A 24758-nucleotide genomic window follows, 5' to 3' on the forward strand; every position below is an offset into this window, starting at 1 on the left:
ACACCTGGTACATGTAGCTAAAGCTTATTAAACGTTTGCAAGATTCTTTGTAAACTGAGTTGGAAGATTTGGGAGAGTTGCTGTGGAAAATGTGACAGGATCAGTCAGAGAATAAAAGTATTCCTGTGTTTCAGTGAGAGCCCAGTTGAAATTAGATAACATGAGTTTATAGCAGACCAGCTCGATACTGCTGCATCACTTAGATGATGGGGATTATCTAGGGTCGAGGATTAGTGGGGTGACAATAACAAGATAAGAGGGCAAAGAATTCAAAAGTATAGAACCTTGCTGAACTAACTTCAGAGTCAAGAGGTGTAATGGACTAGGAAAATAGGGAATGACTAAGGAAGTAGAGGTAAAATGTAGATGAAGATTTAGGAGCCACAAGGAAGTGTAAGAGATCGTGATCAACAAGGCAAATTTTAAAGGTGGTAATCTGGGATGATGGTGTCTAAATAAGAGTACTCCTGTAAAGTAGAAACAGAGCTCATAGGATTTAAGAAGGTTCATTCATACTACATACCAAGATAAAGTCAAATGGGTGCATGATTTAGACATAAAGGGTGATGCCATAAGCAAATTAGAAGAACAAGGAATAGTCTACCTGTCTGAACTATGGGGAAAGGAAGAGTTTATGACTAAAAAAGAGATAAAGAGCATTACAAAATGTAAAACAGATAATTTTGATTATATTAAATTAAAACGTTTTTGTACAAACAAAACCAATGAAAGCAAGGTTAGAAAGAAAGCAGAAAGCTGGGAAACAATCTTTACAGCAAGTGTCTCTGATAAAGGCCTCATTTCTCAGAGAAAACTGAGTCAAATTTATAAGAATATAAGCCATACTCCAACTGATAAATGGCCAAAGAACATGAGCAGGAAGTTTTCAAATGAAGAAATCAAAGCTATCTACAGGCACATGAAGAAGTGCTCTAAATCACTATTGATTAGGGAAATGCAAGTTAAAACAACTCTGAGTACCTCTTTATATCTATCAGATTGGCTAATATGACAAAAATGGAAAATGATAAATGATGGAGAAGATATGGGAAAATTGGGACACTAATGCACTGCTGACGCAGTTGTGAACTGATCCAACCATTCTGGAGAACAATTTGGAACTATGCCCAAAGGACAATCAAACTATACCCTTTGATCTAGCAATACCACTACTAGGTCTATAACGCAAAGAGATCATAAAAAAGGGAGAAGAAGCTACATGTGCAAAAATATTTATAGCAGCTCTTTTTCTGGTAGCAAAACACTGGAAATTGATTGGATATCATCCATTGGGGAATGGCTGAACAAACTGTCATAAATGAATGTAATGGAATACTATTGTGCAATAAGAAATGATGAACAGGCAGATTTCAGAAAAACTTGGAAAGATTTGTATGAACTGATACCAAGTAGAACCAGGAAAATATTGTATACAGTATTGGCAACACTGTGATGATCAACTGTGAATGACTCAGCTCTTCTCAGCAACACAATGATTCTAGACAAGTAGAAAAGATTCATGAAGGAAAATGCTCTCCACATCCAGATAAAGAACTGATGGACTCTGAATGCAGAGTGAAGTATATTTTTTCATCTTTTTTGTGTTTTTTTCCTTTTGATCTGTTTATTTCATAATGCTGACTAATATGGAAATATGTTTTACATGATAGGACATGTATAGCCTATATCAAATTGTCTATGATTTTCTGAAGAGGGAAGGGAGGGAGAAAAATGTGGAATTCAAAATCTTATAAAAATGAATGCTAAAAATTGTCTTGACATGTAACTGGGAAAAAAGCCACTACAAAATAATAATAAAAGATACCATTGAAAAAAAGAAGATTCATTAACTTGAAGACCACTGAGGGTCAACAACATTAATAATGAAGTTGATAAGTGTTGGGATAGAAAGCAAGACTGTGACCTAAGCACTAAACTCACTATTGAAGGAAAATAACTTCGTTGGCATCATCAACTGACTTCCAGGATTCAGACATGGTGCCAGGACCTAAAAAATAACTAATATTTGCCCAAAGGAAATGGGTATTTATAAGTTTATTTTAAAAACATAGATAGTATATTTTATGTTAATGATAGAGACCTAAATGTCCCCCAGTCCTTTCATTAGTTATTTCATAGCCATGAGGATGATTATTTATTGCTATTTCATTTCCACAACATGTTTCGAAAACTTAAAATAATAAAAATTAAGTGCCACAGACTTCAGTTTGTCAGAGGAGTGTGGTATCTGGTAGCAAATCCTGTTATTCTTTATGATTTCAATTAGATCGTATCTAGTATATCATTTATATGTTTACTGCAACTTAGAGGAAATGCTCATAACAGCCTATGAGATTTTCTGCAGTAAAACTTTATTATAGATTATTATTATTATAGAACTATCTAATTATTAATTATAGAATTAAAAATTTAATTCTAACATTATACACGTTTCTTGAGGGATTAGAATTCTGTACATTCTGTATCCCTCCAAAAGAAAAGGAAAAAAGTACAACATACCTCACCCATATTTGAAGGAGGTTTGCAAGACGGATAGAACACATATTTTACCACTTTTACTAGATGTTTTAAACAATAAGCTATGAAGATCAGTCCCATGATAAATAGAAAGCAAATGACTGCAATCCAGGTTCTTCCCTGTTCATCTGAAAAAAAAAATGGATTCTAGGCAGAGAAAATATTGAGTCATATACACACATCTCTATCGGTTGCCCTTTGTCTTACATTGAAGGCATTTTTAATATACTACCATTATCACCCAGTGAGCCATCCCTTGTAACAAATTTAATGGAAGTCTTCCTTTGCCCTCAAAAAACAAACAAATTTGTAGCATTCTGATCGAACACAGCGATCTGTGGGGGCTGGCTTCCAGCCCTGCATGACTCAGTCTCCTGGTTGGCTGCTCAACTATAAGAGTTGATAGCATTGATACTTATTATACCCAGTAGAAGAAGGGGAGGCTTCTGGTCAGCAGACCTCTTGGATATAGACTTTTTCTAACCCAACGTAATTCCAGTGGAGCTGTTGCTCTTCATATGGAATAGGGACTCAACCCAGTTAGGTTTGTACTATGGTCCTTGGAGACTTTCCTTTAGCATTTACTTTGTGAATTTTGAAAGGTCTGGAGAAAATGTAGCATCAGAATCTCCCACTGATAAAATGGTGCCATCACTGGAGCAGCACTGATTAGTGGAAGTGAAAAGTGATGGCATTCGACGATTTGAATACTCCATGGAGAAAGGCTTCTAAAAAGATAATCACTATTAGTTGTATGATTCGACAGTGTCCAGCGCAGAGGTGAAAAGTGAACTGCCAAAACAGAATTGCTAAACTGTATTATGCCTTGATGAGGCTTCTCTAATAGCCTTTCAACAAATTAAAATTGTAGTATAAAGTAAGAAATTCACTTCTGTTCCTTGACATTTCATATGTCCTTTTCTGTGTGTAATAGAAATAGCAACCTTTCCCAAGACACATGGGTAGGGCTGATGAGGCAATGAACATAAGAATGTGGAGCTCTTCTATTGAGAAGTAAGATTCTGATTAGGTAAAAGATGGTGTGGTGCAGATCCCTAATCCTGGGACTTCAGCTGAGCAGTGCCAGTAGTGTCTATGCTAGTGTCTAGGCAAAGAAAAACAGTATACACACACACACGCACGCACGCACACACACACACACACACATTTTACATGAGTCTTTTATTTTTTGAAAAAAAATGTCTTTGATATAATCCTAGCAGATGATAATTTAGTTAAAATTCAGTGACTTGAGTACCATTCTAAATTGCTTTCCAGAATGACTAGACCATTTCACAGCTGGTGAATGTCCTGCAACTTATCAAAACAAAAAATTGTCATTTTTTGTTTTTGTCACTGTTGATAACCCAGATGGGTAGATGCAGAACCTCAAAGTTGCTTTAGTTTTCATTTTATTTTTTATTAGTGGGGTATAGAATTTCTAAAGATAGATGCTGATAACTTGAGTTCCTTCCTCTGTAAACTGCTTTTTCATATACTTTCACTAATTACCTATTGGGGAATAGATCTTGTTCTTAGACATTTGAATCAGTTACCTAAACCATAGATGTTAGACCTTTATCAGAGAAATTTGCTACAAAGATTTTTTTCCTAGTTAACTATTTCCTTTTTAATTTTACCTGCATTGATTTTGTTTGAACAGAAGGTTTTTGATGTTATGTAATCAATATAAGCTATTTTATCCCCTGTGATTCTCTACTCATTGATCAAGAATTCCTCCCTTATCCATAGACGTTCTAGTCTATAGTGTGACCTTTTATATTAGGTCACGTATCCATGTATATGATGTGAGACATTGTCTAAGCCTAATTTCTGCCAAATTCCTTATAACTTTTCCCAAAAGTTTTCTTCAAATATGAGTCCTTATACTAGTAGCTAAGGTCTTTGGGTTTATTGAGAATAGTGTTACTATGTTCATTTGCTTATGGATCCTAGCCCATCCCACTGAACAACTTACCTATTTTTAAACCTGTACCAAGTAACTTTGGTAATAATTATTTTGTAGTATAGTTTGAAATCTGCTGCTAATAAATTTTTTTAATATTTTGTTCATTCAAATGAATTTTGATACTATTTTTTCTGGCCCTAGAAGGTCATCCTTTAGGAGTTTAACTGGCAAAGAATTTAATATGTAAATTAATTTAGTTACATTTTCATCTTTATTGGCATAATGTAGCCATAAGCAATGAATATTTTTACAATTATTTAGGTCTACCCTTATTTTAGTAAAAAGTGGTTTGTAGACTCCCAGGTATTTTACATATTTTCTATGGTTATTTTGAATGGAATATCTCTATCTCCCAATCTTTATTTTGCTGTCTTGTTGGTAGTATACAGAAAAGCTAACGATTTGTGTTGGCTTATTTTATGTCATATTGTTTTGCTGAAGTTACCGTCTTAATTTAGTTTGATCTTTAAGGTTTTCTAATATGGTCTGTTAAAGTGAGAGTTTTTCTGACATTGAACCAATCCTGCATTCCTGGTATAAATTCAGCTGGTCGTTGTTCACAGTATTGTGAATATGTTGACAATATTTTATTTAATATTTTTAGACTGAATATAACAATAAATATTGTTATAGATAATATATGATACGTGAATATATATAACATAATATTGTTTTTTTGTTTCATCTCTCCCTTGCTGACATATTAAGACCATATTTATATCACAACAGGAGTCTGATAACTACTTCCTTAAAATCTATTTTTGCAAACAATTTATGCAATATTGGAATTAGTTTTTCTCTTAATTTTAGAGTTCATCTGTAGATCCATTTCATCCTAGGTTTACTCCCCCACACCCATCTCTTTGAGATTTATTTATGGTGGGTTCAATATCTGCTAATTAAATTGAATTATTTGAATTCAGGTATTTCTAACTCCAGATCCAGCACTCAATAGATTCATCAGTTTCATGTACCTTCTATTTTCAGTTTTGTTGCATCTCTTCTTTGATTTTCAAACTTGCAATATTGGTATTTATTTGGAGGCTTCTGATTTGTTGCTTTTCTAATTTTTTAAGTTGTATGCCCAATTCATTGTTAATGAAAATTTTTAGAGATACATATTTTTGCTTAGAGACTATTGTAATAGCCTAAAAGTTTTGATATGTTGTGTCATTATTGTTTTGAAATTATCTAATATTCCTGTGATTTCTTCTTTCACCCACAGACTCTTTAGGATTAAATTAGTCTTCAATTTTTAGACCTTTCTTCAGAGGTCCTTTGTGAAACAGTTTTTACTGAGTTGTGGTTAATAAATAATGTGTTTATTTATGAAGGCTTATTCCCTAATAAATGATCAAATTTTATGAAGATGCCATATCCATTTGAGATATGCATATTCTTTTCTATTCCCATTCAACAGTATTCAGATAGCCATCACATTATTTTTTTCTAAAAATTAAGTGCATAGTATAGTGCCTGGTACAAAATAGGTATCTAAGTGTTTTTTGATTGGTTGAAGGTTTTTCTTGTTTATCTTTCTGTTAATTTGGTTAGGTTTAAAAGGGATGCATTCAAGTCTCCAACTATCAGTTTTACCATCAATTTCTTCCTGTGATTTGCTTAACTCTTCCTTCAAGCACCCAGATGCCATGCAATTCACGACTACATTAATATTGATATTAACTCATTTCTGTATAATGTAGTTTTTCTGTTTATCTCTTTTAATTATACCTATTTTTACCATTCCCTTCCCTGATATCATGATTGATGTCTGCTTTTTAAAATTCATTTGAAGTATAACAGATTTTGCCATAGCCTCTCATTTGTATGCAGAGTGAAGGAGAGTGAATTCAATGTGAAGATGAGTACACATGCATATGCCCATATACAAACACACATACACAGAACTAGGCACAAAAATAAAAGCATTCAACAGGGAAACAGGAGGGAAAGAGAAGAACAATGAGGGAGGGTACATTAAAGGAAGGATAAACCCTAAGCAAAAGAAACTAGGAGAGGGGATTCCAAAGGAGGGGAGGGAGAGGGAGGAAGAGGGACATTGGTAGCGAGAGAGGGAGAGAGAGAAAGGAGAAAGAAGCAAAAGGATTTGTGACTGGGTTTTGGGAGAGGGAAAGAGAAGAGGAATAGGGGACCCAAAATAGTCTGGCAGAAACTAGGTATGGACTAACATCTCACAGCAGAAGCTAAGAAAAATTACAAATGAGTGTATGACTCAGACATAAAGGATAATATCATAAATAGAAGGAACAAGGAAGAAATTACTTGATATAGCTATGGGAATAGATAAGGGAAGAGTTCATTACCAAACATGAGATAGAAAGGACTGGAGAAAGAAACATGGACAATTTTGATGAAATAAAATTAAAAAGCTTTTGCACAAACAAAACTAAATTAACTAAAATTAGAAGAGAAGCAGACAGATAGGTATAAATTTTTGTGGCAAGTTCTCTGATAAGAGTCTCATTTCTAAGATATAGGGAATGGACTAATATTTATAAGAATAATGAACAGGGATTTTTCCCCTTCTCCTCCCTGTCTGACGGATTCTGTTTCCTTTGATGGATTTTCATCCAGGTCAAGTGCCATTAACTGTGGGTATCCTCCAATGATCTGTCTTGGGCCCCATTCTCCTTATTTTTATTTAATGTGGTGATCACATTAGCTCCCATGGATTCAATTATCATCTCTATGTACATGATTATTAAATCTTTTATGCAGCTCTAGCTATGACCTATCTAGCCTCACATCTCCAACTGCTTATTAGACAATTGGATGTCGCTTAGACATCTTAAATTTCACATGGTCATAACTGAACTTATTATCTTTCCCCTCAAAATGTCCCCTCTTCTGAATATTGCTAATACTGTTAAGGACATTAGAATCCTCCCGGTCACCAAGGCTCAAAACCTTGGTGTCCTCAAACTCCCTCCTATCTCTTACCCTCCTATCCAATCAATTGCCAAGTCCTGTTCATTACTCCTTCCTAACATCTCTCCTATGTGTCCCCTTCTCTCCTCTGACACTGCCACCACCCTGGTGTAGGTCCTTATCACCTCATGTCTGGACTACTGCAATACCATGCTGGTAGCTTTCTCTGACTCACTCAGTCCAAACTCCACTCAGCTCTCAAAGGGATCTTCCTAAAGTATAGGTCTGACCATATCATCTTCCCCCTACCCCTATATTCAATAAATTCCAGTGGCTCCCTATTTTGTATTATGCATTTGGTCTTTTAGGGTCAAATTCAAAACCTTCTGTTTGGCTTTTAAAGTTCTTCGTAATCTGACCCCTTCCTACCTTTTCCAGTCTTTTCACACTTTATTCTTTTTCCATGTATTGCATGACCCAGTGACACCATATCTCCTAATTTTGTGCATTTTCACTGGCTGTCATCTAAGCCTAGAATTCTGTCCATTTTCACCTTCTGTCTTCTGGCTTCCTTCAAGTTTCTGCTAAAATTCATCTTCTTCAAAAAGCCAGTCTCAGTTTCCATTCCTTGAGAAATTGCCTCAAATTTTTCCCACACATATGTATTGTTTGTATACAGCGGTCTGCATGTTGTTTTCCTTTCTTAGGCTGTGAGTTCCTTTAAGGAAAGAATTGTTTTGCCTTTCTCTGTATCTTTTGTGTGACTCAGCACACTGACCAGCATGCAGTGGGTTACTAAACTTAATAAATACTTACTGACAACTTGAAAAAAGCAAAACATGTACCTCAAAATTGAGGAATGGTTAAAGAAATTATGGCATGTGGATACAATGGAAGATTACTGTGCCATAAGAAATGATGAATATGAAGAAATAGAGACACAGAGGGAGCTTTACCTGATGTGACACGGAATGAAAAAGTGGAACCAAAGAACCACACACATAGTGATAAAAACAACGTAAACACAGTCAACATGAAAAAGCAATAATGCTCTGGCCAATTAAAGTCAAATCCAGTGCCGTGCCACAAAGTAAAGGGAAACAAGGCTTCCTTCTCTACCCTTCGCATAATTTAACTTTGAAGGTAAAAGGATATATTTGGGTAAAGGGTGTTTGTGATCTTTTTCATTCTTTCTCGCCTCCCATGGCTCCTGTTCCCCCGCCCCCTCTTAGCTGAGAACTCTGCCTAATATTTGACTAAAAAAAATTGAGGCCATTCATCACATGCTCCCATTCTTCCCTCCATCCTGCATCACCTTATGCCACCATCTTCTGCCTCCTTCACCCATCTCACATGAAGAAGTGGCTCTACTTCTTCTACCATGGCAAACCCCTCCACATGTACAAATGATCCCATTCTATCTTGCTTCCACTAACAGATTGGCCCTTTTATTATCTCCATTCTCTTGTTTATCTGTCCCTGTCTACTGGCTCCTTCTATACTGCCTACAAACATGCTCATTTCTTCTCCATCCTCAGAAAACCCTCCATCTATCCATCTCTGCTATCATCTCCTATCCCTCCTGCCCTCTGTGGCTAAACTTCTTGAAAAGGCTGTCTACAATAGGTACCTCTATGACCTTTCTTTTTTATTTTAAAAGTATTTTTTCCAATTGTATATAAAGACAATTTTTATCATTTTTATAAAGTTTTGATTTCCAAATTTTTCTTCCTTCCTCCTTCCCTTATACTCTTCCTAAAATGGTAATACATATGCAAAGCATGTAAAACAGATTTCCACACTAGTCATACTTGTAAAAGAAGAAACAGACCAAAAGGAAAAAAATTAAAAAAAAAAGTGAAAATGTATGCTTCAATCTGCATTTAATGGCCATCAATTCTTTATCTTCATGTCTCCACTACCTTTCTTCTCATTCTCTTTTAACTCTTTTAAAAATTAATTTACTTTTAGTTTTTAACATTCACTTCCACAAGATTTTGAGTTCCAAATTTTCTCCCCATTTCTCTCATCTGCCCACTCCAAGACAGTGTGCATTCTGATTACTCCTTACCCCAATCTGCCCTTCATCACACACCCTCGCCTTCCCCTCTATTTTCTTGTAGGGCAAGACAGACTTCTATACCACATTGTCTGTATGTCTGATTTCTCATTTGCATGTAAAAATAATTTTTAACATTTGTTTTTAAAACTTTGAGTTCCAATTTCTTTCCCTTCTTCCCTCCCCACTCATCCCCACTGAGAAGGCAAGCAATTATATAGGTTATACATATGTAGTCATGTAAAATACTTCCATAACAGTCATGTTATGAAAGACTAACTATATTTCCCTCCATTCTATCCTGCCTCCCATTTATTCTTTTCTCTCTTTTGACCCTGTCCCTCCTCAAAAGTGTTTACTTCTAATCTGCCCTCCCTTCTATCCTTTCCCTCTACCCCCCACTTATCCCCTTCTCCCCTACTCTGCTATAGTGTAAGATAGATTTTCATACCAAATTGAGTGTGCCTGTTATTCTCTTCTTAAACCAAATCTGATGAGAGTAAGGTTCACTCTTTACCTCTCACCTCCCCCCTCTTCCTTTACACTGAAAAAGTTTTTTCTTGCCTTTTTTATGTGAGAGACAATTTACCCCATTCTATTCCTCCTTTTCTCTTTATTCCAATATATTCCTCTCTCATCCCTTAATTTTATTTTATTTTTTAGATATCATCCCTTCCTATTCAGCTCACCCTGTGTCCTCTATCTATATATATATATGTATATAATCCCTCCAACTACCCAAATACTGAGAAAAGTTTCAAGAGTTACAAATATTATCTTTCCATGTAGGAATATAAACAGTTCAACTTTAGTAAGTCCCTTATGATTTCTCTTTCCTGTTTACCTTTTCATGTTTCTCTTGATTCTTGTGTTTGAAAGTCAAATTTTCTATTCAGCTCTAGTCTTTTCATCAAGAATGCTTGAAAGTCCTCTATTTCACTGAATGACCATTTTTTCCCTTGAAGTATTATACTCAGTTTTGCTGGGTAGGTGATTCTTGGTTTTAATCCTAGCTCCTTTGACCTCTAGAATATCCTATTCCAAGCTCTTTGATCCCTTAAGGTAGAAGCTGCTAGATCTTGTGCTATCCTGATTGTGTTTCCATAATACTTGAATTGTTTCTTTCTGGCTGCTTGCAATATTTTCTCTTTGACCTGGGCACTCTGGAATTTGGCTATAATATTCCTAGGAGTTTTCCTTTTGAGATCTCTTTCAGGAGGTGAATGGTGGATTCTTTTAATTTCTATTTTACCCTCTGGTTCTAGAATATCAGGGCAGTTTTCCTTGATAATTTCTTGAAAGACGATATCTAGGCTCTTTTTTTGATTATGGCTTTCAGGTAGTCCAATAATTTTTAAATTGTCTCTCCTGGATCTATTATCCAGGTTAGTTGTTTTTCCAATGAGATATTTTACAGTGTCTGCTGTTTTTTTCATTTTTTTTTTATACTTCCTTGATTTTTAAAAATAAAGTCATTAGCTTTCATCTGCTCCATTCTAATCTTTAAGGAATTATTTTCTTCAGTGAGCTTTTGGACTTCCTTTTCCATATAGCCAATTCTACTTTTTTAAGGCATTCTTTTCCTCACTGGCTTTTTGAATCTCTTTTGCCATTTGGGTTAGTCTGTTATTTTCTCCAGCATTTTTTTGGGGTCTCCTTTAGCAAGCAGTTGACCCATTTTTCATGATTTTCTTGCATCACTCTCATTTCTTTTTGCAATTTTTCCTCTACTTCTTTCACTTAATTTTCAAAATTCTTTTTGAGTTCTTCCATGGCCTGAGACTAATTTGTATTTTTCTTGGAGGCTTTGGATGGAGGAGTTTTGACACTGCTTTCTTCTGTTTGTACATTTTGGTCTTCCTTGTCACCAAAGTAAGATTCCATAGTCTGGTTCTTTTTCTGGTTTTTGCTTATTTCTCCAGCCATTTACTTGACTTTTGAGTTCTTTGTCAAAGTAGTTCTCTTGTTCCAGTGGGGGTGGGAGGTATACTGTCAGCCACTTGATCCCCCCACAATCTGTGGGCCTAGAGCTCCAGAAAAAGCTGCCGCTACTGCCCTTGCTGCTGCTGTGGCTGCTGGGAGCTCCTCCACCCTCTCAGCTGCCCTGGGGTTGGGGCCCAAGTACTCTACTCTCTTACACAGGTCCAACAGGTTTTTTCCACTGATCTTTCAATTTGTCCTCAGCATTTTTGGGTTGTGAAGTCTGGAAACCACCACAGGTGCCAGAGATTCAGTTCCCCCACCCCAGGCCTGCCCAGGTCTCATCTGCTGGCAGAGCCCATGCTGGACTGAACTCTGCTCCCACAGTGGGTCTACAGACGCTTCCTGTAGACCTTCCAGGATGTCTTGGGCTGGAGATTTGCTTCACTCTATCATTCTGTAGGTTCTGCAGCTCCAGAACTGTTTAGTCATTTTTTTTACAGGCATTTTGCTGGGTTTGGGGGGAGAGCTCTAGCGATTCCCTGCTTTTACTCTTCCATCTTGGCTCTGCCCCTCTCTCTTTTTAACTCTTTACAGTCTGGCTTCTGACTTCATCATTCCACTGAAACGACACTCTCCAAATCTAACCATGATCCTTAATGGACAAATCCAATGGTTTTCCTCAAACCTCTTTCTTACCCTCTCTGCAGCTTCTCTGACACTGTCAATCACTGTCTTTTCTCCCTAAGTTTTCTGTACATTGCTCTTTCCTGATTCTCTTCCTACTTATGTGATTGCTCCTTCTCTGTCTTCTTTGCTAGATCTTTATCCAGGTCATATCTATTAACCGTGGGTATCCCACAAAGTTCTGCCTGGACCATCTTCTCTTTTCTCTCTATACTGTTTAACCTGGTGATCTCATTAGTTCCCATGGATTATCATCTCTATGCAAAAGATTCTCTAATCTACTTATCCAACTTTAACTTCCAGTCTCACATCTCCAGCTGCCTCTTGTACATCTTGAACTAGATATTTCATAAACATCTTTAACTCAATGTTTCCAAAACTTAACTCATTATCTTTTGCCCCCAAACTCTCCCCTCTTCAAAACTTCTCTATTACTGTCAACAGCATCGGCATCCTCCCAATTCCCAAGATGCCGTCCTTGACTTCTCACTAACTCTTACTTCCCAAATCCAATCTATTGCCAAGGCCTGTCTATTTCACTTTTGCAACATCTCTTGAATATACCCTTTTCTCTCTTCTGATACTGCACTCTGGTGTACACCTTTCTCACACTTGGACTATGGTAATAGCCTGCTGTAGGTCTGCCTGCCAGTCTCTATCCACTCTATTCCACCCCCTTCTCAACAATCAAAGTCATTTATCTAACCCAGAAGTTCCCAAACTAAATTGGCCTACTGCCCCCTTTTAAAAAAAAAATTACTCAGCATTCCCCTGGAAATCTACTTTCTTTAACCTTTTAGTAGTTTCTTTTGAAATTTGTGTCACTTGGAAAAAAATATAAGATTTTTTTAAAATGACACATAAGTTTAATTTAATGTCAATTTTTTTTCCTGCACTGAAATTCTGATGATACAATAGTGTATAATGTACCATATAGGATCATACTTCAAACAAGTCATTACATGCACATATTCCTGCTCATGCATTCTGGACTTTTCAACAATGTGTGACATACTCGCCTGCCAATAATACCTGTCAGTAGACTTGATTACTGATCAGTTGTAATGTGCATTTTGTGTGTTTATATGGATCACTTTGACTTTAACTCTTACACAAAAGATAAAACATATATGAATGGTTTTTCAAAATTTTTTTATCTTCTTTTCTTTCTTTATGCTTCCACTGCCCCATTATCTTTATTCAATGTCCCTCAATTGCACTTGATGTTACAAATGCCCCCCCTCCTGGATCATTTCAGTGCCCCCCAGGGCAGAGTATTGTCCACTTTGTGAACCTATGACCTGAAGCAAAGGTTTGACCATGTTACACCCTCCTCCTCCACCCTCCATAAACTCTAGTGGCACCATATTACTTTTAGGACCTTTGTTTGTCATTCAAAGCCCATCATAACCTGGCCTACCCCACCTTTCCAGTCCTTATCACCCCCTTCCAAGTACTCTTAGATCAAATGATTTTGGCCTCTCTGCTGTTCCTCAAATAAGATATTTCACCTCCTAACTCTAAATATTTTTACTGGCTATTCCTCTCACTTAGTATGCTCCTTTCTCTGCTTCTTGGCTTTCCTGGCTTCCCTCAAGTCCTCACTTTCTATAAAATACACATATTTTATATGTAGATATAACTATATCTATAGATATATAAGATGTAGATAAAATCCTACTTTCTATATACAACTTTTTCCAGTTTTTCTTAAATTTTAGTAATTCTGGTGACATAGCTTGTTTGTACATGGTTGTTTGCATTTTGTCTCCTCCATGAGATTGTGAGCTCCTAGAGGGGAGCGACTACTTTTTGCTTTTCTTTGTATCCCTAGCACTTAGCACAGTGCCTTACAGTTCTGTCAAAAGAAAAGATTTCAATAAATTTTAAAAGAGAGAGTGATCTTTAATCACTTCATCAAGAACAAAGCATACTATACTAATACTTTTTGTTGACTTAGTAACCAGATTGGTAGATTAGGGGAATGTTAGAGACATAGCAATCCTAAATTTCAAAAAAGCATTGTGTTGCACTTTTTTTGGGGGGTGGGGTACAGAGCACAGACTTACTTTAAGACTAAAGGGGGCTTGCTTTCAGACTTAAGGAGGAGAGGCATCATGGCATATATATAGCACCTTCGAGTTGGAAAAATCTGTGTTCATGTCTTACCTCTGTCACATACAAGTTGTATGATCTTGGGCAAATCACTGAATGACTTAGTGCTCTAGGAAACTGTAGGACTATAAACTGCAGAACAGATCTTGACATGCACTGGTAGAAGTTCCTAACCAAAATTTCTTATGCTGATGACTCATACATTTATTTTGGAAAAAAAAGTTTAAGGAGCTATAGTATATGTTTATTTAGTGTGGAATGAATTTCAGTTAATGTGTAGTTAAGTTCAGATAATGTTTTCAGATGGAAGACAGATTGATTAGATGAAGCTGATTTTGTAACAAATGACCATTATCAGAAGAGATCATTTGAATTCAGGGGTTAATACCTATGACCATATCTCTCATAATGCCCTTGTGGTCAAGATGTCAAGATTTGTGTTAGAGTAACAATACAGTTTGGTGGATTTGGAACTGGAAGGATTATCCTATGTACAGTTATCATTAATGGGCCTATATCAGCTTGGAAGGAGAGCTTTTTGTGGAATGCTCCAGAGAGCTGTCCTTGGTCCTACACTGTTCAACATTTTTATCAGTGACTTGGATTAAAGCACAGAAGTCATTCCTGACAAATGTGGAGATGATATGAGGGGGATAGCAAGCATGACGGATGACAGAATTAGGATCCTAAAGGGTCAAGACAGGCTAAAGTGATGAGACAAATCTAACAGGAAGAAATATAAAGAATCTCAGAGTAGGCCATCTAGTCCAACCCACACCTGAACAAGAATGCACACTACATGCCTAAGAGGTGATTCAGTCAGTCCTTAAAGACCTCAACTGAAAGATGCCAAGCCTGTCTAGAGAGCCCTACATCAAGGGTAACTTTGTCTCTTTATATCTTCTACACACTGATCTCAAGTTCTGCCTTACAAAGTCAAGAAAAACATGTCAAATCCCTCTTCCATGTGACAAGTCCTTCAAATACTTGAAAATGTTTATCATCCCCTCCTTTGAAAATCTTTTCTTCTCCAGATCAAAGAGCCTCAGTTCCTTCAACCAATCTTTATACCTTACTATCTTCAGCTCCCTCACCATCCTGAATACTCTTCCCTGTACGATCTCTAAGTTTTCAACATCCTTCCTAAACTATGGCACCAAATATCACCCCTTAAGTGTTCAACACTGTACCTCTCTTAACATAGACTATAATGGCAGTTCAATAGGGATAAATACAAAATTTAAATCTTCTTAAGTTAGGATGAGGAAGAGTGGCTAGATAATAATTCTTATGAAAAAGATCATGGGTTTTATGTCAATGTTATGACAAGATAGATAAGAAAGTTAATGCTATCTGAGGTTGTGTTAACAGCCTCTTAGTATGCACAAAGATTTCCACTGAAATCTGTGCTAGTCAGAGCACATTTATAGCACTATATTTAGTTCTATGTATCACATTTTAGGATAGACATTGGTAAGCTAAAACTTGTTGACTAAACACTACACTCTATAAGGATTAGTTTCTGGACACTTTAACATGGAGAAGAGAAAAACTGGCTGAGTGTGGGGGATTAGGGCATGATAGCTGTCTTCAAATATATGAAGAGGTATCATGTAGAAGAGGGATTAGGCTTATTCTTGGTTCTTTAGAGTAGAGCTAGAAACAATGTGTATAAAACGATAAAGTTCCTAAAAATGAGAACTATTCAAAAGGGAGGGTGCTAGCTTAGGAAGTAATGAACACCCCTGATTGGAGGTTATTAACCAGAGGTAGGATGAGCAGTTCTTGGTGATTTTTAGAGGAAATTTTTGGTCAAGCCCATTCAAACTCAGTCCATTCATTCTGCTTGAATGATTTACTCTGCATAGAAAACAGCTATATTGCTTACAAACTTAATATTTCATAAGCTATTATTACTATTAAACAACTCCACTATTCCCTTTAAGTTAGTTTTCTACAAGCATAGTTTATATTTTCCAGTCCAAGAGATTCATATTTTATTTACATCCTAAAAATTAATATACATTTTCAGAAAGATCTTATTATATCCTCATATTCTCAGTCAAAAAAGTACACTGGTCTCTAACTTATATCTAATAGAGATAATAGGATTAATGAAACAGTTCTCTAAATCGCACCTACAATTACCACTGGATGTAACACAATAAGACTAAGAAATCCTATATGCTGAAAAGAACAAAATAACAAAGTGATAAACCAGAATATCTTAATTATATTAAGAAAAAATATGCAAGATATTTCAAAGAGCATATGGTTAAGTCAGATACTAACAATTTATGAGAGAAAAAACAATGATGTGGGGACATTGACTGAAATAATACAGAATTCACTGTTTAACACAATGAAGCTGACCACTGTTCCCGAGGACTAAGGATGAAACACGCTACCTTCCCCAACAGATAAGAGTGGTGCTCAACTCAGACCACAGACTGAAGTTATTTTTTTGACATGGCTAGTGTGGGGATTTTTACTTTGATTAACTATATATATATTTGTAACTGGTTTTATTCTTGATTTTTCAGTGTATGGTGGGGGGGGAGTGGGAGGGAGAGAACTTGGAATGGAAAACAAAACAAAATTGACTTAAAAAAAGAAAGAGTATGGAGTTCAATAGCCAAACTAACTTTCATAAAGCATTTGAGAGACTTCTTACATACCTATTAAATGCCAGAAAAAATGACAAAACAATTTCATAAATGTATCATAAAAACTACCTAAAAGACTTATGCTTATTATAAATTCACCTTGTGTTATATATTTGAAGGCAATTCTCAATAATCTGAAATTGTTTTTGTTCCATGAGACTGTGGATCTGTTAGTATAGTTTGAGTAAAATAATTTTAATCAAATTCATTTGCAATGCAGATAAACACAAAAAATCTCCACTGACCTGGTGTTATTTCCTGGCATTCAACATTACTAAATTGACTGCTTTTGCTGCTCTTTTCATCCTCAAGAAATGCTCTGACTTTGAAACAATATAGAGTCAGGGACTTCAAATTAGAAATTTTTACAAATTTCTCTTTTACTGTTATTTTATTCTGTAAAGAAAAAAAGGGAAAAGTTTATACAAACATTTCAATATAGTAGTCAACTCTCAATTATGTCAATGTGAAATATCCATTTTGTGGATAATTTGTGTCAAGTGTTTAATTCCAAACTGACCTCCACTTAGCACTCAGTTGGAGTCACAAGAACCAGGGTCCAAGTACTTTTTCAGCAATGAATTCCATGCCTTGGACAAGTCACTTAACCTCTCTGAGGCCTCACTTTCCTCATCTGTAAACTGGGTTATTATACTTGTACAGCTTACCTCACAGGGTTGTTGTAAAGATCAAACATAAAGTGCTTTATTATTGTTTACTTCCGGTCTGTCTGCCCTTGCATTAGGTGATGGGTGCTCAGAGAATGCAAACTGCATCGTCTGCACACAACCACTAAGGTGAAAAGTTAAATTTGCTTCTGCCAAAAAATAACATCATGTAAACTAAGCTGTATCTGGCTTTGAAAGGCATCACCTTCTACTGGTCTGCATTAATCCATGCTACTGCTCCTTTCCTCAAATGTAGCTAAGTAAACGCTGACTAATTCTAAAGTGAAAGATGTATGCTAGCAGGTAATGATGACAGTGGATTCAGAAGGTAAAGTGCCTACATTGCTTAAATTGGCTCAGACTTGCAACAAGAGGTAAAAAAAAACAAAATGCAACAAATTGACTATTCTTACGTATCAGCATCTTCAGGGACTGCTTTTATGATTCCTCTTTCATGGAGGAAAAGCAGTCTGGGAAACAGATGAACTGATGTCCTGTACATTCTATGGTACCATCTCATCTACTGTGATTAGCTGAGTTAATTAAACAGCCTTAAAGTTCAGGCATTACTCCAAATTTAACACTTTAGATTGTTAGAATGCAAACTTCTTGAGATTAGAGATCATTCTTTACATTTGCATTCCCAGGCCCATGTACAGTACCTGGGTATATAGTAGGCATGATAACATAACTGCTGGTTGGTTGATTTCCCTAACTCATAATTAACCTAGCGTTAAAATGTACCTCACAAACCTCTTAAATTGGAAAATAATACTCATGCTTTTACCTCAATATTTGAAGTATTTTCCCAGTAAATAACTTCATAATTTAAGTGATAATCCTGGCTCATTGGCTGTTTTTCAGATTCTCCTGGAATACTAATGTAGACAGACAGTGAATCCTTATCAGGTTTCACTATTATGCTTGGAGGACCTCTTCTGGCTAGATATAGTTTATGGAGAGAAACAAAATCCAATTAGAAAAATAAAACTTAAAAATACTAACATCAACAGAGGAGAACTATAACAGAGAATTATAACATTTATCTGCTTACTTTGTATTCTGGTATCAAATTTTCTCTCAGCAGACCAAAGAGATGTGATAGTTCCATTTGAAGCTTGTACACGCAAATAATAAATTCCATCATTGGTGATTTCTTTTGAGAAGTCACAATGTCTACTTACAATATTTTTACAACTAGACATAGTTTTCCATTTATCTGAGTGGTCACCATGAATTCTTTTATAAAAGCCACTATAAGACAAAATGTAATTTACTTTTTAAAAAGTTCAACAGTTTTTAGAATTAAACATATTAGACCTTTATAAAGTTTAGAAATAATTTTACTTGAATCACTCATTTTTATCATTTAACACTACGGACAAATGAAGAATCCATCAATCAGATTTTGAACATGCCCTTGACAAGATATCCCTGGCTTATTTTCAATTCCTTAAAATGTCTGAAGTGTTGAGCATCTAGGAGACATAGAAAATTTATAGAACACGTAGGGACAATGATTCATAAGTAACTATCAGTGTGAAATAAAAATTAAGGCTATTAGAGGTACACAGTGCTGTGTGAGATCCGAGAATAAAATGAGAAGGTTTCCTGAGGACAGTGACATTTGAATTGGGTTTTATAGGATGAGTAGGAATTCAAAGGGAGAGTGAAACATTTCAGGTACATGTAGCAATAAAAGAAAAGGAACAGGTAGGAGATAATGAGGGGTTCAGTTTGGCTGAAATAAAAAGTGTGTGGAGGGGAGTAATATGAAATAAAGCTTGAGGAGAGGACTGGTGCCAGATTGGAAATAGTTTTGCTAGCAGGGAAAAGAATACAAGTTGGCAATAAGGAGCAACTTGAAAGAGCTTAAGCAGTGGGATGATGTGACCAGATCAACAAGATAAGTCTGATCATGATGTGAATGGCTACTTGAAGGGGAGACAAAATGGAGGTAGAAAACCTGCTAGGAGCCTTTTTCAATAATCCCAGCAGGTGGTAATTATGACCTGTACTAGCATGGTAGAAGCAGAAATGAAGAAGTTATATACTCAAGAGATATTATAGAACCAGAACTGATAAGACTAGGTAAATGATTAGATCTAAGATATAAGAGGACACACCACAATTTCTAATGGGGAAAACAGGTGTTTGGTGATTACCACTGAGAGACTGTTGCTTCAGACTCTCAAAGTTAAAAGGGACTCCAGAGGTCATCTAGTTCAACCTACATCTAAGGAAGAATCCTTTTATAACATGCTTCTACGTGACCACTCTTTGGCTTGAAGTTTACACCATCCACTACCTCAATACACTTTCTCCTATGAATTTTCCTCTTTTCTGTCCAACCACTCCTTCTCAGTCACCTTTCCAAATCACATGATATCTAACCAGGAACATGCCATAAGGCTCTTTCCTGTGCCTTTTTCGCTTTTGTTTTTATTTTCTATTAAATGATGATCTCATTGGCTCCTGTTGTTTTAATGAGGATCTTTACACAAATAATTCCTAAAAGTCTTATCTCACTTTTAAGCTATTATATTATAACTTCAGAAGTATAAATGCCACAAACTTTAAAAAAAATGAAGGGTTAATTATTTAAAATGTTAAAATTGATATTTCTTATGAAAATTCAACATAACCACCTTATACACTATATATTGCTCTAGATGAGATCTGAACTTTGTAAAAACTTTCATCAGCTGTTCCTTACTGACTGAAAAGATTAAATTTATAATCCTAGCTTTAAGATCAAAGAATGAAGTTTTGATACACATAACAGTTCTGACATGCCCCCCACAAGGAAAAAAATCTAATGGAGAAAGCTTAGGTGATTGAGGTGACCTACACAAGAGGATCTGCCTTTTTGAACCAATGCCTTGAATTGAGACAGTAATTTGAGATAGTGTCACCCAAATACTATTATGCACACAATGCCTTGTCTCTTTAAAATTAAAACTTTATTATTAAAAATGTGTATAACTTGATAAATGGAAAAGAAATTCAAATAAACTTTCAGATGATGTTTCTGTAAGTGTGAACCATTTGTACTTCTAAATTCATTAAAGCTTAAAAATGCTCTAAAACTTTTGGGAGGCCCTGTATTTTTAGCTCTAGTATCTCTCCTTAAGACCAGTACTACCCACTAAACATTTCCAACTGGATATCCCACAGGTATCTCAAACCCAATATATCCCAAAGAGGACTCATTATCATTTCCCCCAAACCTATCCCTTTTGGTAACTTCCTCCTCCTAGACCTGCAGCTTCATTGTGGTACTTCTCCCATCACTCACCCTACACAGCTGATGAGTCACGAAATGTTGGTATTTCTGTTTCCCTAACATTTCCAGTATATATCTCCTTCTTTAAAGAAGACACAGGCCTCATTCATTGGCTTTCACCTATACTACCGCCATAGCTTCCTAATTAATGTCCCAGACTCAAGTCTCTGTTACTTTAATCCATTCTCCTCTGCTCCTAAATCGATTTTCCTAAAGTACAGATCTGGACATGTCACCCCTCATCTCAATAAATGCCAGTAGTTCCATACTACCCCTAGGACCTAATATACACACCTTTGGCATTTGATGCTCATCCTTTTCTGGCTCCCTTCTAATCTTCTCAGCATTCTTATGTGTTATTCCCCTCCATGAACTTTATGGTCCAGCCATATTGGCCTACTACCTGTTCCTCACACACAATGCTCCATCTACCATCTCCATGCCTTTGTCCTGGCTGTCCCCCATGCTTAGAATGTTCTCCATCTCTACTTGTTAGAACGCCCCCTTCCTTCAAAACCCAGCTCAAACACCACTTTCTGCAGGAGGTCTCACCTAGTCTAGCAGTTAGTGCTACCATCTATGGTTACTTTTTATCTGCTTTGTATCTATTAAAAGAGACCAATTTGTTTACAGGTTTTCTACCTTATCAGAATGTAAGCTTCTTGGGGATAAGCACTGATTTGGCTTTCTTTTTCTATCTTTTTGCTCCTCTAACTTCTATACTACTACTTCTTCCTCCTTCCTCATTAATCATTGGCCACAAGGCTCAAGTCCTTATTCCCCTCTCCTATTCTCTCTAAATTTATTCTCTTGGTGACCTGATCCTATCTGATAGTTTCAATTATTTCTGCTATGCTAAAGACTCAAATCTACATCTTCAGCCTCTCCTAACCAATTATACAATATCCAGTCCTATTTCTCTTCCATGTTTCCTGATCCGCTTAAAATCAACTTGATCTTGTCTTTTGTTTCTCAGATCTCCCCTGGCCGTCATCTAGGCTTGTCCCCCCATCATCTTCCCAAAGTGCTGCTCTACTTCTGCCACAACAAAGATCTCCAGAAATTAGGGCCTGAAGGTAAGCTATTCACTTTTAAATCTTTTGCCCTAGAGTTGTGCTGTCCTGACTGGGCAGAGCCTGCTGCCTCAAATCACTTTTTCACAGCTCTCTTCCAGTTAATCCTTCCTGCTGCTGTTACACCCTCTGAACCAAACTTCCAGAGAATATACTTTGTTAGAGTTAAGCCACTCAGCTTTGAAACTTCTGCTAGGGACAACAACTGTCTTGTTCAGAGAGAGCCCTCTATGTTCATCTAGCCCCAGACATTCAGCCATGCTTCTCTCTAGCTATGCTTAATAAATACTTTCTCATTTATTCATCTTTCCCACCAAGACAACTCCCCATCTCAGTCTAGTTATTATTCATTTATCCAGGTTCGAGAACTCAATGATGTGCGACATCCTTTTCCCTGATCTTTCAAATGTAACTAACTGTTTATGGAATCCTAGAGTTGCTTCCTCTGAAATGTGTTATGTGTCCCTTTCTTCTGAATTCCAATACCATTACATTACCCAGTCCAGACTCTCCTTACTTCATGCTAGCTTCCTAAATAACCTCTGTTCAAAAATCTCTCAATTTAAAAATGATAAATTCAAATTCCTCTATAATGCATTCAAGTTTTTGCATCATCTGGAACTATCCTACCCGTTTAAACTTCTCTCTCATTACTCTTCAACATCCAGCTTACTGTAAGTGCCTCAAAGCACAAACTTGGCTTGCTGTACAAGGCATTTTCTGAGCACCTCAGCATACAAAGATCTCTATATTCAATTGCTATTGTATTTACCATCTATATCACTTGCCTTGGAGTTTAAACTACATATTTTCATCATTAATAAACTATTTTATGTATGTTTTGTCTACCAACCATTGCATGGCCAAACCCTCACAAACATCTCTGTCTAATGGCATTCTTATTAAGTATATTAGGGGTAAGATTTAAAGTACATGCCAAAACAACCATCAGCATCAATTTTCTAATCAGTTTGTGTGATTACACTTTAATACAAGTGAAGTTATATTTTCTTTCTGTAAATACATTCTTAGATCATCTATCTTTGAAGAATGATAGACCTTGGGAGGGATGGCTTCTCTCCCACTCCTGATTCCTCTTTTCCCTACTTCCTTTCTTTTGATTCACCATTCTAGATCTTTACTAACTCTTCTTTTCCTTGAGTCATCTCATTTTCCTTCCTCTTCCTCTTCCCTTTAATAGACATGTTTCTCTTCTCTCTTCATTCTATTTTTCCCCAATGTCTGTAATTGCTGCTCAGTCTGAACATTTTTTCTTGAGTTTCCATTTGAGCATGGTTCTCTCCCACTGCTACTTGGTTACTTCTGTTGACTAGCCAGTTGTCAGCTAGAGGAAGAGACTGCTTTCTCCTTCCCACTTTTCCTCAACCTCTAACTCAAGATCACTTAAAATATTTAGGAAAATGGGAAGGGTAATGGCTTCAAGTAATGGTATGATAATTATACACAATTTAAAAGGATTTCATGGAAGAATCAAGACTTAAAATTTTAAAAGAAAAAAGACATGGTTTTATTTTGGTTTAGAGAATTATATCAATCCAGGTTGGGGCAATAACAAATGAGTCACCCAGATTGTAGATAGGAAGACTTGGGTTTGAAAAATAAAGCATTAAGCTATCTATAGTCATATGAAAAATGCTCTAAATCACTACTGATCAGAGAAATGCAAATCAAAACAACTCTGAGGTACCATGTCACACCTATTAGATTGGCTAACATGACAAAACAGGCAAATGATAAATGCTGGAGAAGATGTGGGAAAATTGGAACACTAATGCACTATTGGCAGAGTTGTGAACTAATCCAACCATTTTGGAGAGCAATTTGGAACTATGCCCAAAGGGCTATAAAAATGTGTATAATCTTTGACCCAGCAATACCCCTTCTACGTATGTATTTCAAGGAGATCATAAAAATGGGAAAATGACCCACATGTACAAAAACATTTATAGCAGTTTTGTGGTGGCCAAGAATTGGAAACTGAGAGGATATCCATCGGTTGGGGAGAGGCTGAACAAGTTGAGATATATGAATATAATGGAATACTATTGTGCTGTAAGAAATGATGAGCAGGCAGATCTCAGAAAAACCTAGAAAGACTTATATGAACTGATGCTAAGTGAAGTGAGCAGAACCTGGAGAACACTGTACACAGTAACAGCCACACTGCATGGTAACTAACTTTGATAGACTTATCTCTTTTTAGTAATGCAAGGATCTAAGATTACTCCAAAGGACTCATGATGGACAATGCTGTTCACATCCATAAAAAGAAGTATGAAGTCTGAATGCAGATTGAAGTATATTATTTGCTCTCTCTTTTTTGGTTTGCTTCTTCTCGTGGTTTCTTCCATTGCTTCGTACAACATAACTAATCTGAAAATAGGTTTAATATGAATGTGTATGTGGAGCCTATATCAGATTGCACACCATCTTGGGGTGGGGAAAGGGAAGAGATGGGGAGAAAAACTGGAACTCAAAATCTTATGGAAGTGAATGCTGAAAACTAATATAAATAAATAAATAATATTATAAATAAATAATTAAAAAAAGAAAATAAAGCATTAATAGGAAGAACATAACATATGAGGCAAGAGAATTGAATAGAATAGGCTTGTTGAACTTACGGGAGATACTGAACTTGAAAGTTCATGTTTTCATATGGATAATCCCATTTAAGAATACAGTTATTTACAGCATCAACGTCTACATTTTCTGGACGAGGTAGTTCATGTTCAGCTAGAAGGTCAAATAATATGCAAAAAGGTTAAATTTTTGTTCTATCAAAAGATGTACAGTGTTAACAACTCTACTTCACTGTGACTATTTAGCAAGATATATTACTTAAACATAATTATCAAAATGTCATA

At 36.1% G+C, this 24758-nt stretch overlaps 1 protein-coding gene across 3 annotated transcripts in view; it reads right to left on the reverse strand.

Moving 5' to 3' along the window:
* The window catches only part of IFNAR1 (interferon alpha and beta receptor subunit 1), a 64873-nt gene that overhangs the window by 4906 nt on the left and 35209 nt on the right, over positions 1-24758 (reverse strand). For 2 of the 3 annotated variants that reach the window (XM_072615048.1, XM_072615049.1), the window contains 5 exons: positions 24516-24627; positions 18566-18765; positions 18299-18453; positions 17089-17239; positions 2521-2666 (listed from right to left, as the gene is read on the reverse strand). In XM_072615048.1, the coding sequence (XP_072471149.1) occupies positions 2521-2666; positions 17089-17239; positions 18299-18453; positions 18566-18765; positions 24516-24627 (764 nt within the window). The remainder of the gene's footprint in view (positions 1-2520; positions 2667-17088; positions 17240-18298; positions 18454-18565; positions 18766-24515; positions 24628-24758) is intronic. The other variant, XM_072615050.1, reaches the window with a different exon arrangement.

This window comes from Notamacropus eugenii, chromosome 5, assembly GCF_028372415.1.
Source record: "Notamacropus eugenii isolate mMacEug1 chromosome 5, mMacEug1.pri_v2, whole genome shotgun sequence".
Taxonomy (NCBI): Eukaryota; Metazoa; Chordata; class Mammalia; order Diprotodontia; family Macropodidae; genus Notamacropus; species Notamacropus eugenii.